General features: G+C 46.8%; 1 protein-coding gene across 1 annotated transcript in view; it reads left to right on the top strand.

The window, feature by feature from the left end:
• The first annotated feature begins 3,049 nt into the window (after nucleotides 1-3,049).
• Nucleotides 3,050-16,083, top strand: part of LOC142596475 (ankyrin repeat domain-containing protein 55-like) — a 97,391-nt gene continuing 84,357 nt past the window's right edge. The window contains 1 exon segment of the mRNA XM_075725595.1: nucleotides 3,050-3,089. Coding sequence (XP_075581710.1) covers nucleotides 3,050-3,089 — 40 coding nt within the window.

The raw sequence follows: 16,083 nt of genomic DNA, 5'->3' as shown, positions 1-16,083 counted from the left end.
CCTGAGATGACCCAAAGCACAAACAAGTCATCAGTAGAGAAAAGAAACAGAGCCAATCTCTGGCTCCACAGTCCCACCACATACCTCTCCAGAGTTAAGGACCCTTGAGCAGATCACACTGTTACACTTTGGAGAATTTCGGTTCTGGTCTTTGGTTTCAAGCTGTCAAGGATGTATTGCTTGCTGGACAATACTATCTTTTTCCAAACACATAGTTTGGATTTAGGTTCAGAAGCAGATACTTGGGATGCGAATCAGCTCCAGATACAACTCCTGCAGTGTCTACATTTAAGTTACATCTCTAGCATCTGTTGTAGTCACAGCAATCAGTCAATACAGCAGAATATCATCAATACAGTGAATAAAGTCTAGGGGCTTCTTAGGCTGACCAAACTTAGACATAGCTTTAGTGTAGGTCCTCTCTGCACTCTTGGGTCAAAAGTGCCTTGCCTTTCTTAATTTTCATATATTAGTTTGTCTTATTCAGCTGTAGTGATGTGTCTCTTCTTTGACTCCATGGTAACATGCTCTCAGTTACTATCCCTTCATTAAACCTTGTACTTTAACTAACTGTAATTAGGTATAAATACACTAAGATAGTAATGGCTTGCTTATTTATGTTCTCCATGCAGGAGTTAAATCAGGAAATAGGTAAGATATGCTCAAGTACATGGAGGACAGGGAGGTGATTCGAGACAGCCAGCATGGCTTCACCAAGGGCAAGTCCTGCCTGACCAACCTAGTGGCTTTTTATGAACGAGTGACTGCATCAGTGGACAAGGGAAAAGCAATGGATGTCATCTACTTGGATTTCTGTAAAGCGTTCGACACAGTCCCCCACAACATCCTTCTCTCTAAATTGGGGAGATATGGGTTTGATGGGTGGACTGTTCAGTGGATAAGGAATTGGCTGGATGGTCACATCCAGAGGGTCGTGGTCAATGGCTCGATGTCCACATGGAGACCGGTGACAAGTGGGGTCCCTCAGGGGTCTGTACTGGGACCAGTGCTGTTTAACATCTTCATCAATGACATAGTGGGATCGAGTACACCCTCAGCAAGTTTGCAGACGACACCAAGCCGAGTGGTGTGGTTGACACGCCAGAAGGACGAGATGTCATCCAAAGGGACCTGGACAAGCTGGAGAGGTGGGCCTGTGTGAACCTCATGAGGTTCAACAAGGCCAAGTGCAAGGTCCTGCACCTGGGTTGGGGCAGCCCCCAATATCAATACAGGCTGGGGGATGAAGGGATTGAGAGCAGCCCTGCGGAGAAGGACTTAGGGGTACTGGTGGATGAAAAGCTGGATATGAGCCGGCAATGTGCGCTTGCAGCCCAGAAGGCCAACCGTATCCTGGGCTGCATCAAAAGAAGCGTGGCCAGCAGGTCGAGGGAGGTGATTCTGCCTCTCTACTCTGCTCTGGTGAGACCTCATCTGGAGTACTGCGTCCAGCTCTGGGGCCCTCAGCACAAGAAGGACATGGACCTGTTGGAATGGGTCCAGAGGAGGGCCACAAAAATGATCCGAGGGCTGGAGCACCTCTCCTACGAGAACAGGCTGAGAGAGTTGGGGTTGTTCAGCCTGGAGAAGAGAAGGCTCTGGGGAGACCTTATTGCAGCCTTTCAGTACTTAAAGGGGGCCTACAGGAAAGATGGGGAGAATCTTTTTAGCAAGGCCTGTTGTGACAGAACAAGGAATAATGGATTTAAACTAAAGAAGAATAGATTTAGACTAGACATAAGAAAGAAATTTTTTACAATGAGGGTGGGTCAAGCACTGGAACAGGTTTCCCAGAGAGGTGGTGGAGGCCCCATCCCTAGAAACATTCAAGGTCAGGTTGGACGGGGCTCTGAGCAAGCTGATCTAGCTAAAGCAGTCCCTGCTCACTGCAGGGGGGTTGGTCTGGATGACCTCTAAAGGTCCCTTCCAACCCAAAGCATTCTATGATTCTATGATTCCATAACAGTTTATATAGAGTTAATAAATTATGAATAGATCTTTCAATAAATCTTTAATCAGTTGTTAAAAATCCTGGCAGGCTGTTAGGTCGCTTATCACTCTAGTTTATAACCTTGAAGTGGTGGGCTTATAGCTGCCTACAGCAAGTATTGTTCATGCCTGTAACTATTAATTACTAATTAACCCTTCGTTATGACCGTGCAGTTGTTACAAAGTGCTACTTGATTTTTTCCACACCATTCTCCATCTATTGAGTTCCTGGACTAATGAAGTGGGTCGAGTAGCAGAGGTTGCCTCCTGGCCCCAAGGAACACATATTTTTGCTATCGCCTGCAGCAGCCTTAGGATTTTTGCCACAAAGTTTTTCCTGTGAGTGCAAGTTTTGTGTATGATGATTGGGACATAGAAGGGCTCAGAGAAGGGGCAGGGAATGAAAGTAGTTCACAGCTTTGGTTTCTAGGGCTTTACTGACAGCCTATTGACATTTCTAAAATATTCCCCCAGTGTAACTTCTATGATTCTATGATTCTAATCTCTGAAAACATCATTTGACAAACCATCCTCAGGCATATGCTGACAGCACAGTGGTACAGGCAACCAGCCCGCAGGGCTGTCTGTGAGTGCAGCATGCATGCCACTTGGCCAGCACAGCAAGAATGTCTGCACCCGACCTGCGCTGGCAGCTCTGCACATGCTCCATCTGCCAGTGAATTGCCATTTGCCCTCTGAGGCTTGTTTGTCTACAGGCAGCGCTTGGCTGCTGAGGTTGGATGAGCTGCAGCATCTCTCAGAGCTACTCGTAGGTGATTTCACTCGCTGGAGCTAAGATGCTTTTCAAAAGCTCAGATAAGCTTCCAGGGATGTCATTTTAAGAGGGTCCATAACAAACAGAATATATCGTTCCCATCAGGATAGTGATAGTGTCCTTGCCTTGACAACAACCTGCAGCTGTAAAGTGAGTTTAATTATCTGACAAGAAGATTAGCAACAGCTATCATTGCATTGTTTACTGTAATATATGGGATTCTTCCCTGAAAACCCTGGAGATGGCATTTGTCTGGTCTGGATGTAAATAATGAGATAGACCACAATGGATTTCAGTTCCTCATCAGTGTTTGATCAGCACAAAGGTAAGTCACCTGCTACTAATTTCAAAATCCTCTGGTCCTCCCATGCCTCCCATACAAATGTACTAAGATTACTTGGCAGAAAGAATAACAAGAATTTTTGGAAAAGATCAGGTCTCATGGAGATTTATTTTGGTTAGCCATGAAGGAATTTCTTCCATCAATTTTAGACATTTCAGCCTATTTCTACAGTTATTTTTAAAAATAAAATATTTCAGCAGAATAGCAACAGCATTTGATTGCTCTTATGCTTAGCATTGAGAGATGTATGTATATATTTATTATTTATATTTTATGTTGGTGCTCTTATGGAGATATATATAAAAAATAATTGCAACATTAGCAAACAGCAGTTTAAAATGCAGTAAAAATTTAAGAAAAGCTGATTTTCATAAGTCTACTAGTTTGTCTACATTGAAAGGACTAGATGCTGACAAGTGATCAACTTTGCTTCAGCAAATCTTAGCTGCATAGGTAAGTATTGCAATACTGTGAATTTAAGATATCTTTAAAAGCCCCAATGTGAAGATTTTCTACATGGTAAGGTTGCTATGGAAATAGAAATGACTCTTTGTTGTCTCTTTTTAAGTTAAATGGTTGGATTTCATGTCTTTATTTGCCTATACAAGCTTTTATCTCTATGGCTTAAACCACTGTAAGGAATGTAGTGGCATCCCTTTCATGTTCCCAAAGCAGGGAACATATCCAAGCTGACATAGTTGTGCTGTCCCCACAATGAAGGTGCTAATTATAGAAAAAAGGTGAAGGGGAGGAGTTTTTAAAGAGCAAGACAGATGCTGCAGTGCCTTTTGGGCACCCGGGACACACAGGTTGTATGCTTGTCTATGTTTGTTTGGTGAACCCACAATAGGAATCATAGGATAGGATCATAGGATCATTTAGGTTGGAAAAGACCTTTAAGATCATCCAGTCCAACCATTAACCTAACATTACCAAGTCCATCACTAAACCAATTAAACCAATTAAGGGCAGAGTAGCAATTTCATGTTTCCTGGCTTGGTGGCTGGATTATTTTTAATGAAAGCAAAAACTAGGAATCATTAAGATTGGAAAGGACCTCTAAGATCGTCATGCCAACCATCAACCCAACACCACCATGCCCACTAAACCATGTCCCAAAGTGCCACGTCTACATATTTTTTGAACACTTCCAGGGATGGTGACTCCACCACCTCTCTGGGCAGCCTGTTCCAATGCTTGACTACCCTTTCCGTGAAGAAATTTTTCCTAATATCCAATCTAAACCTCCCCTGGCGCAGCTTGAAGGCCATTTCCTCTCATCCTATTGTTATCTACTTGGGAGAAGAGACCAACACCCACCTCACTACAACCTCCTTTCAGGTAGTTGTAGAGGGCGATAAGGTCTCCCCTCAGCCTCCTGATCTCCACACTAAACAACCCCAGTTCCCTCAGCCGTTCCTCATAAGGCCTGTGCTCCAGACCCTTCCCCAGCTTTGTTGCCCTTCTCTGGACACGCTCCAGCACCTCAATGTCTTTTTTGTATTGAGGGGCCCAAAACTGGACACAGTATTCCAGGTGCGGCCTCACCAGTGCTGAGTACAGGGGGATGATCACCTCCCTGCTCCTGCTGGCCACACTATTCCTGATACAATCCAGGATGCTGTTGGCCTTCTTGGCCACCTGGGCACACTGCTGGCTCATGTTCAGCCAGCTGTCGACCAGCACCCCCAGGTCCTTTTCCGCCAGGCAGCTTTCCAGCCACTCTTCCCCAAGCGTGTAGCGTTGCATGGGGTTGTTGTGACCAAAGTGCAGGACCCGGCACTTGGCCTTGTTAAACCTCATACAGTTGGCCTCGGCCCATCGGTCCAGCCTGTCCAGGTCCCTCTGCAGGGCCATCCTACCCTCCAGCAGATCGACACTCCCACCCAGTTTGGTGTCATCTACAGACTTACTGAGGGCACACTCAATCCCCTCATCCAGATCGTTGATAAAGATATTAAACAAGACTGGCCCCAAAACAGAGCCCTGGGGAACACCGCTTGTGACCGGCCGCCAACTGGACTTAACTCCATTCTCCACTGCTCTCTGGGCTCGGCTACCCAACCAGTTTTTTACCCAGCGAAGACTACACCCGTCCAAGCCATGAGCTGCCAGCTTCCCAAGGAGAATGCTATGGGAGACTGTGTCAAAGGCTTTGCTGAAGTCCAGGTAGATGACAGCCACAGCCTTTCCTTCATCCACCAGGTGGGTCACCAGGTCATAGAAGGAGATCAGGTTGGTCAAGCAGGACCTGCCTTTCATGAACCCATGCTGGCTGGGCCCAATCCCCCGGTTGACTTGCACATGCCTGTTGAGTTCACTTAATATGAACCGCTGCATAATCTTCCCCGGCACCAAGGTCAGGCTGACAGGCCTGTAGTTCCCCAGATCCTCCTTCCAGCCCTTCTTGTAGATGGGCGTCACATTGGCAAGCCTCCAGTCATCAGGGACCTCCCCTGTTAACCAGGACTGCTGATAGATGATGGAAAGTGGCTTGGCGAGCTCCTCTGCCAGCTCCCTCAATACTCTCGGGTGGATCCCATCTGGCCCCATAGACTTGTGATTGTCCAGGTGGCATAGCAGGTCATTAACTGCTTCCTCCTGGATTATGGGGGCTCCATTCTGCTCTCTGTCCCTGTCTTCCAGCTCAGGGGGCTGAATACCCTGGGGATGACTGGTCTGGCTATTAAAGAGAGAGGCAAAGAAGGCATTAAGTACCTCAGCCTTTTCCTTGTCCTTAGTGACAATGTTCCCGCCCACATCTAGCAAAGGATGGAGATTCTCCTTGGCTCTCCTTTTATTGCTGATGTACTTATAAAAACATTTTTTATTATCTTTTACAACAGTGGCCAGATTGAGTTCTAGCTGGGCTTTTGCTTTTCTAATTTCCTCTCTACATGACTTAACAAGATCCCTGTACTCCTCCTGAGTTGCCCGCCCCTTCTTCCAAAGGTGGTAGACTCTCCTTTTTTCCCTGAGTCCCAGCAAAAGCTCTCTGTTCAGCCAGGCCGGTTGTCTTCCCCGCCAGTTCGTCTTACGGCACATGGGGACAGCCCGCTCCTGCGCCCTTAAGACTTCCTTCTTGAAGAAGGCCCAGCCTTCCTGGACCCCTTTGCCTTTCAGGACTGCCTGCCATGGGACTTTCCCAACTAGCGTCCTGAACAGGCCAAAGTCTGCCCTCCGGAAGTCCATGGTAACAGTTTTGCTGCCCCTCCTCTTTACATCGCCCAGAATAGAGAACTCTATCATATAGTGGTTGCTAAGCCCAAGACGGCCTCTGACCATGACATCTCCCACGAGTCCTTCTCTGTTTGTAAACAGCAGGTCAAGCGAGGCACCACCCCTGGTAGGCTCACTTGTCAGCTGTTTCAGGAAGTTATCTTCCACACACTCTAGGAACTTTTGAGACTGTTGCCTCTCTGCTGTGTTGTATTTCCAGCAGATGTCCGTGAAGTTGAAGTCCCCCACGAGAACAAGGTCTAGCGATTGCGAGACTTCTGCCAGCCACTTCATCTATCTCTACATCCTGGTTGGGTGGTCTATAGCAGACTCCCAACAGGACATCTGCCTTGTTGGCCAGTAAATACACTCCATGTAAATCAGTGGACTTATGGCTGCCTTTCAGCCACAGTAGTGCTCAAAGCCTGAAGCAAGTCCTGAGAGTACTGGTCTGCACCAGCCTAGACGGGACCACACCCTGAGCAATTGGGGAAGAGTGAGTAGCCATCAAGCAAAACTGAGTGACAAGAGGCAAAAAATGCTACCAGAAAGGATAAAAGAGGAAGGGAAGTGCAAAGGGAGAAGGGGGAAGTGTACTGCAGAAATAGAGACAGATCCTCCTAGGTCATGTGCAAATTACGTAAGGAGCATTTTCCCCAACGGGACAGAGGTGTGGGGCTGACTGAGCTTCTGCAGCTCCAAACAACCTTTCTCAAGCTCTCCTTCTGCAGGCACTACGAGTATGCTCTGTGCCACATGCCAACCCAGCAGTGCTCAGACTGGGGAGGGAGAGGGGACACAGACTCAGTGCTGTGGGGATGGCTGCCAGGGAGCTGGTGAAAGTGTTGCCGAGAATGAGCAGTGAACTCTCCAGACAGATAAGGGGGCAGACAGTAATGCAGGAGACCACTGACCCAAGCCACCTTATCTGGATAGAAGTGAGAGAGTTGGGAGGCAACATCTGCCAGTACCTCCCCTTGCTGCACCCCCTGACCTGCCAGGACACTCTCCAAACTGACCCATTCTTATTCCTGTCCAGCATTGACTCCCTGCCCCAAGTCACACTCCACTCACAGCACCTCGCTGGCAAGAGGGTCCCCTCTGGATAAATAAATCATCCTCCCCTCCACCACCTGTGGTGGGTTTGACCTTGGCTGGATGCCAGGTGCCACCAAGCTGCTCTATCACTCCCCTCCTCAGCAGGACAGGCAGAGAGAAAATGAGATGGAAGAAAAACCTCAAAAACCTCGTGGGTTAAGATAAGGGCAGTTTAATTAAAAAAAAAAAAAAGCAAAGGCCGCATGTGGAAGCAAAAAAAGAAAAAAAAGATTTTATTCTCTATTTCCCATCAGCAGGCAATGTCCAGCCACTTCCTGGGAAGCAGGGCTTCGGTATGTGCAGCGGTTGCTCCAGAAGAGAAATGTAAATAACGAATGTCCCCCTTCCTCCTCCTTTCTCTTAGCTTTTATTGCTGAGACAACAACATATGGTATGGAATATCCCTTTGGTCAGTTTGGGTCAGCTGTCCTGGCCATGTCCCCTCCCAAGATCTTGCCCACCCCCAGCCTACTCGTGAGGGGGGGAAATGTTGGAGAGACAGCTTTGATGCTGTGGGAGCACTGCTCAGCAGTAGCCAAAACACTGGTGTGTTATCCACACCTTTCTAGCTACCAATACAAAGCACAGCACTATGAGGGCTGCTATGGGGAAGATTAACTCCATCTCAGCCAGACCCAATTGTGGTGGTGCATCCCCCGCCCTTATTCCTCTTTCTCTTCAACCACTTTACGACCTCAGGAATTCCAGGCCACGGCCTTTGTGTAGCGAGTTAGCAGCGAGTTAGTCAGTTAAGCACCCCTTAATTGTACCAGAAACTCCTACATGGCTGAAGCAGAGAGCGGTCCTGTCCTTATCAAAATCTTCGTATTATGGCTAACAAGGGGAGCGAGAACAAACAGCTACCCCTGACAGCCTTGAAACAGAGCGGTATCATTGTTACTAGAATTCCAGCAACTACCTACCCAAACTGTGGCTCAGATGGAAATTTACTGGTGATTGAAGTCAACCATCTCACAATCCTATAAACAGCAGTGCTAAGTGAGACCCTTTGAGCTCTCCTGTACTGCAGCAGGCTGCACCAGCATCTCCCTCTGAGCGAGACGCCTCTCAGAGCCAGTGAAGCTAGCAGACCCTGAAAGTTTGCTGCAACCAGAAATCCATTGCCGAAGACTGACAGTGGAGCCTGGGCTGAAACCCTTCACTCCTCGAGGCTCAACCCTTGCCCATTGAGAAATGCCAAGACATTCGACATGAGTATTTCACTGAACTCGAGGGGAATTTTTAACAGGTATACCATTTTTATATATGCATTCATGTTTGTGTGTATGCATGTGTGAATCAATTTAAGTAGTCTGTAGATGTACGATTTAATTTCAAAGTGAGTCTTATACTGCTGCCTTATCCTTATTCCTATTAAACCGTTGACCAAGTCTGAGACTAAGAGTAGGCCTAGCCGCACCTAGACTCCTCTCTGAGAAGGAGTTTAGAAAGCAAGGGGGTCCTTTCTGAACCTCGTGACTCAACAGGAGGGTCCTCCTTATCCCCTACATACGCAATCCCTTTGTGAATCATTCCAACTCAGTGTAACTTAATTTTCTTTATGCACTTCTTCCATGTAGTAATAGAGTGAACCTTGCCATCTTCGAATCTGTAACTAAGTCACTGTTTTGATCAATTTTGTCTAATCAATTTGTTAATCACTGATGATTGAGTGCTATTAAAAATATCACAATCAAATTCTGCGATTTGCTACAAGTAAATTCTAACTGCTACTAAATCAAACTGTGTAAAGTCACTCATTCATAGTAAATACATAATCAGCAGGATTCACAAACCTGCATTCATGACAGCATGGCAAAGTTTCAGTAGCAGGGGGGCTACACAAGTGGCTTATGTGAGAAGATACTAGAAGCTTCCCCTATGTCCGATAGAGCCAATGCCAGCCACCTCCAAGATGGCTGGCCAAGGCCAAGCCAATCAACAATGGTGGTAGCACCTCTGGGATAACATATTTAAGGGGGAAAAAAACCCCCAAAACGGGACACAAACGACTATGCAGACACCAAGGTCAGTGAAGAAGGAGGGGGAGGAGGTGCTCCAGGCGCCGGAGTAAAGATTCCTCTGCAGCCCGTGGTGAAGACCATGGTGAGGCAGGCTGTCTCCCTGCAGCCCATGGAGGTCCATGGTGGAGCAGATATCCACCTGCAGCCTGGGGAGGAACCCATCGCCAGAGCAGGTGGATGTGCCCGAAGGAGGCTATGACCCTATGGGAAGCTCACGCTGGAGCAGGCTCCTGGCAGGACCTGTGGACCCGTGGAGAGAGAGGAGCCCATGCTGGAGCAGATTTGCTGGCAGGACTTGTGACCCCGTGGGAGACCCATGCTGGAGCAGTTCCTGAGGGACTGCACCCCATGGAAAGGACCCACGCTGGAGCAGTTCCTGAAGAACTGTAGCCCGTGGGAGGGACCCCATGCTGGAGCAGGGGAAGACTGTGAGGATTCCTCCCATCAGGAGGAAGGAGTGGCAGAGAGGACACGTGATGAACTGACTGCAACCCCCATTCCCCATCCCCCTGCGCCGCTTGGGGGGAGGAGGAAGAGAAACTGGGAGTGAAGTTAAGCCTGGGAAGGAGGGAGTGGTGGGGGGGGAAGGTGTTTTAAGGTTTGGTTTTATTTCTCATTACCCTACTCAGTTTTAACTGACAATATATTAAACTGATTTTCCCCAAGTCGACTCTGTTTTGCCTGTGACAGTAATTGCTGAGTGATGTCCCTGTCCTTACCGCGACCCATGAGCTTTTTTTTATATTTTATCTCCCCTGTCCAGTTTGAGAAGGGGAGTGATAGAGCGGCTTTGGTGGGCACTTGGCATCCAGCCAGGCTCAACCCACCACACCAACGCTGAGTGCTGCTGTGCCAGACATGCTAAAACTTCAATACGAACAGGAGTCAAAGGCAGCCAAGTGGTATGCCACAACTGATATCACAAATGCATTCTTCTCAATCCCTTTGGCAGCAGAGTGCGGGCCACAGTTTCCTTTTGATAAAGGGAAGAAAATAGTCCAAATCCTTCTGAAGGCTGGTTTTGCCATAAAAAAAAGTAAGGTCAAGGGACCTGAACAGGAGATCCAGTTTTTAGGAATAAAATGGCAAGATGGACGCCGTCAGATCCCAATGGATGTGATCAACAAAATAACAGCCATGTCCCCACCAACTAGCAAAAAGGAAACACAAGCTTCCTTAGGCGTTGTGGGTTTTTGGAGAATGCATATTCCAAATTACAGTCAGATCATAAGTCCTCTCTATCAAGTGACCCGGAAGAAGAATGATTTCAATTGGGGCCCTGAGCAACAACAAGCCTTTGAACAAATTAAACGTGAGATAGTTCATGCAGTAGCCCTTGGGCCAGTCCGGGCAGGGCAGGATATTAAAAATGTGCTCTACACTGCAGCCGGGGAGAATGGCCCTACCTGGAGCCTCTGGCAGAAAGCACCAGGGGAGACTCGAGGTCGACCCCTAGGGTTTTGGAGTCGGGGATACAGAGGATCCGAAGCCCGCTATACTCCAACTGAGAAAGAGATATTGGCAGCATATGAAGGGGTTCGAGCTGCTTTGGAAGAGGTTGGTACTGAAGCACAGCTCCTGCTGGCACCCCGACTGCCGGTGCTGGGCTGGATGTTCAAAGGGAGGGTCCCCCCTACATATCATGCATCTCACACTATGTGGAGGAAGTGGGTCGAACTGATCACACAACAGGCTCGAATAGGAAACCCCAGTCGCCCAGGAATCTTGGAAGTGATCATGGACTTGCCCGAAGGCAAAAATTTCAGAACATCACCAGAGGAGGGGGTGACGTGCTGAGGAGACCCCACTGTATAATACATTGCCAGAAAATGAGAAGCAATATGCCCTGTTCACTGATGGGTCCTGTTGTCTTGTGGGAAAGCATCAGAGGTGGAAAGCTGCTGTATGGAGTCCTATATGACAAGTCGCAGAAACTGCTGAAGGAGAAGGGGAGTGGAGTCAGTTTGCAGAGGTGAAAGCCATCCAGCTGCCTTTAGACATTGCTGAACAAGAAAAATCTTGATACTGACTCATGGATGGTGGCAAATGCCCTGTGGGGGTGGTTACAGCAATGGAAGCAGAACAACTGGCAGCGCAGAGGCAAACCCATCTGGGCTGCTGCATTTTGGCAAGATATTGCTGCCCGGGTAGAGAACCTGGTTGTAAAAGTTCGTCATGTAGATGCTCACGTACCCAGGAGTAGGGCCACTGAAGAACATCAAAACAACCAGCAGGTGGATCAGGCTGCTAAGACTGAAGTGGCTCAGGTGGATCTGGAGTGGCAACATAAGGGTGGACTATTTATAGCTTGGTGGGCCCATGACACCTCAGGCCATCAAGGAAGAGGTGCAAGATATAGATGGGCTCGTGATCGAGGGGTGGACTTATCTATGGACAGTATGGCACAGGTTATTCATGAAATATGCGCTGAGATCAAACAGGCCAAGCAGTTCAAGCCTCTCTGGTCTGGAGGACAATGGCTGAAATATAAATATGGGGAGGCCTGGCTGATTGATTATATCACACTCCCACAAACCCGCCAAGGCAAGTGCTATGTGCTCACCATGGTGGGAGCAACCACCGGATGGCTGGAAAAATATCCCGTGCTCCATGCCACTGCCAAGAACACCATCCTGGGCCTTGAAAGTAAGTGCTATGGCAACATGGCACCCCAGAAAAATCATGTCAGACAACGGGACCCATTTCCGAAACAACGTCATGGAAACCTGGGCCAAAGAACATGGCATTGAGTGGGTATATCACATCCCCTATCATGCACCAGCCTCCGGGAAAACTGAGTGATACAATGGACTGTTAAAGACTACCCTGAGAGCAATGGGTGGTGGGACATTCAAACATTGGGATACACATTTAGCAAAAGCCACCTGATTAGTTAACACCAGGGGATCTGCCAGTCGAGCTGGCCCTGCCCAATCAGAAATTTACGTACTGTGGAGGAGGATAAATTCCCTGTAGTGCACATAAAAAATATGCTGGGGAAGACAGTCTGGGTTACTCCCCGCTCGGGCAAAGGCAAACCCATTCATGGGATTGTTTTTGCTCAAGGACCTGGGTGCACTTGGTGGGTGATGCGAAAGGATGGGGAAGTCCATTGTGTACCTCAAGGGGATTTGATTTTGGGTGAAAATAGCCAATGAACTGAACTGTATGATGTTAATTGCTATATAATACTGTATGTCATCTCTTTTATGGTTGCTACATGCCGTATCAGCAGTATTACAGTAAGTAGCACCCATAGTAATGAAGAATTAACTTTAACAAAACCATGCAAAGTGCAGCAGTGATGGAACCAGAACTGGCTTCAACATGCAACAGTCCAACAGCACACACCATCTCTCCTGCCCTGAAAGACTGTGATGACAGATGGAACCCAAAGTCATGGACTAAATGAACTCAATGGACATTTTAGAGGGATGGCCCATAGACTAAGCGAATGATATCTGTGTGTATATACCAAAACATGGAAAGTGGTGTTGATTAATTAGAATGCATTGGAAAGGGTAGGACCTGTGCATGACGTAGATGGTATAGAATAAGGGGTGGATACTGTCCTGGTTTCGGCTGGGATAGAGTTAATTTTCTTCCTCGCAGCAGGCATAGTGCTGGGTTTTGGATTTAGTAGGAGAAGAATGTTGATAACACACTGATGTTTTAGTTGTTGCTAAGTATTGCTTATGCTAGTCAAGGACTTTTCAACTTCCCATGCTCTGCCAGGCGCACAAGAAACTGGGAGGGGGCACAGCCAAGACAGTTGATCCAAACTGGCCAAAGGGGCCTTCTACACCACATGACATCATGGTCAGTATATAAACTGGGGGGAGTTGGCTGGGAGGCTGCGATCGCTGCTTGGGAACTGGCTTGGTATTGGTCAGCAGGTGGTGAGCGATTGCATTGTGCATCAGTTATTTTGGATATTTTTATTATTATTATTTTCCTTTTCTGTCCTATTAAACTGTCTTTATCTCAACCCGCAAATTTTACGGGTTTTTTTGATTGTCTCCCCCATCCCACTGGGGAGGGGGAGAGTGAGCGAACGGCTGTGTGGTGTTTACCTGCCTGCCAGGTTAAACCACAACAACAGGGTAAGCTGGAGGAAGATGAAGTGGGAGATGTTGTGTCACCTGGAGCCAATGCATCCAGTGTAAATGACATAGAATCATAGAATCATAGAATCATAGAATAGTTTGGGCTGGAAGGGACCTTTAAAGGCCATCTATCCAACCGCCCTGCAATGAGCAGGGACATCTTCCACTAGATCAGGTTGCTCAGAGCCCTGTCCAACCTGACCTTGAATGTTTCCAGGGATGGGGCATCCATCACTTCGCTGGGCAACCTGTTCCAGTGTTTCACCACCCTCATTGTAAAAGATTTCTTCCTTATATCTAGTCTAAATCTACCCTCTTTTAGTTTAAAACCATTAACCCTTGTCCTATTGCTACAGGCCCTGCTAAAAAGTTTGTCCCCATCTTTCTTATAAAGCCCCCTTTAAGTACTGAAAGGCTGCAATAAGGTCTCCCCAGAGCCTTCTCATCTCCAGGCTGAATAACTCCAACTCTCTCAGTCTTTCTTCATAGGAGAGATGTTCCATCCCTCTGAGCATTTTTGTGGCCCTCCTCTAGACCTGCTCCAACAGGTACGAGTCTTTCCTGTGCTGAGGGCTGAGAGAGACTGAAAGAGTTAATGTCTCAAACATTGTGGTGAGGCAAGTTAAGGTCTGCAAAGAGACAAGTTAACATCTCCATAGCAATAAACTGGGGTCTGCATAGCACCACAGGTGAGAAGCCAATTGGCAGGGAGCCGGGAGGCATGTCAGAGGATGCTCAGTTCTGCCTTCTGATGGCCGAAGGTCATGTGGAGTTCATTTGAGGAAGGGGCTCATGACCACCTGAAAGACCACTCGTGACCACCCCACCCCCCCCAGTGGCGCCTGCACAGAAGATGGAGAACATTCTGGAACAAGCCTCAAGGAGGGCGAGACTAGAGGCAGGGACTAGCCTAAAAAAGAAAAAAAAAAAAAAGGTATAAAGCTGAATCAGGGGAAGTTCAGATTGGACATTAGGAAAAGGTTCTTCACTGAGAGGGTGGTCGGTCACTGGAACAGACTCCCCAGGGAAGTGGTCATGGCACCAAGCCTGTCAGAGTTCAAGGAGCATCTGGACAATGATCTTAGTCATAAGGTTTAGTTTTAGGTAGTCCTGTGAGGAGCAGGGAGTTGGACTCGATGATCCTTATGGGTCGGTCCCTTCCAACTCGAGATATTCTATGATTCTATGAAATTAAATTTGCTTCAGTTGAGTAGTGATGGAGTGGGAATCTGTGCACTGGTGAAGGCAGATTTAACATCAGCTTTCTAGTTTTCCCAAGCCCATAACCAGAGCTCCAGATTTGACAGACTAACCTTTCCCAGGGCAAGAACCTGTTGTATTTCCATGGCAGCCAAGTTTTGAAGCAGAGAGTGATGATTGTGTCCTGGGGAGAGAAGGTCATGTGTATGGAATTACGCTGGGTTGTAAACCCCAGTGTGGAGCTAATGTGGGTTCAGCTGTGACAACATCTGATCAGAAACGTGAATAGTGTGGCTAATACTTTAAAATTATCTTTAAAGATCTTTTATCACTCAAAAATATATATGACAATGTTTAATATAATTTATATCAATGTGCTAAAAATAACATATTGTTTGTTTATGAAAAAGACTTTTTACTAACTCTCTTCAAATTCTCTTTAAACCATCTCCTCCTTTTCTGCACAGCTTACATAGTTATGCTATCTCCAGAAGACATGGCAAGAAGGAAAAGTCACCAGTCACTTAATCTGTCGTTCCTTTGATCAACTCTCTAGTGTTATTTAGGCATCAGTTTTACTTTCTCCTGCTAACAAGGTAGAGCAGTGGCTGGACAAATGTTATGCTCTGTAGCTCTGACCCTCAGCCACAGTGAACAGTACAGCGCACTGCAGCTGTACTTCTTTCTGAGTTAACAGAGATCAGAAACTCCTCTTTTTAAAATTAAAGATGAGACTGTGGCTGACCAACAATATATATCTAGAGCATTTTACCATTACATCAGATTTGACCCTGCACAAAAAAAATCAAATCTTTTGACTCCTGGAGTTAAGAGGTTAATAGTCCACTTGAAGCCAAAGGAGGTGTAGGCATGTGGAGCATGGGATGAGCAGTCTGGAAGGAAGTTACAAGCAAAGAAGCAAATCTGCGAACAAAGAAAATAATCTAATTAATTTCTCTAGAGACAAAAATCTGAGGAGTGTTCAGGAGCAGGTCCTGCAAGGCAAGCTCATGAAGATTTTCCTTCCATTGCAATGGCCTCAGATACTAACTTGTGTTTAAAATTCACTAGATAGAAAGTCATAAAAATAGTGCAGCTTCAATTGCAATGCACTGTATGATAAATGGTAATAAAGGAAGCATCCCGCTCCACATTGGTCATACCTCTGTGACTCACAGAGCAGAAAAAAGATTGAAAAGTACATTCAGAATCCAAATCCCAACCAAGAAAGTATTAACAAAAGTTGCAAGTTAATAATTTTGAATTCTAAGAAATGTTTCTAAATTATAAAATGTCAAATAAAAGCAAGAAATAGACATATAAACATAG

The sequence above is a fragment of the Pelecanus crispus genome, chromosome W, assembly GCF_030463565.1.
Source record: "Pelecanus crispus isolate bPelCri1 chromosome W, bPelCri1.pri, whole genome shotgun sequence".
Classification (NCBI taxonomy): Eukaryota; Metazoa; Chordata; class Aves; order Pelecaniformes; family Pelecanidae; genus Pelecanus; species Pelecanus crispus.
Note: the sequence above shows the minus strand (reverse complement) of the source record. Positions and strands in the feature narration are given on the sequence as shown.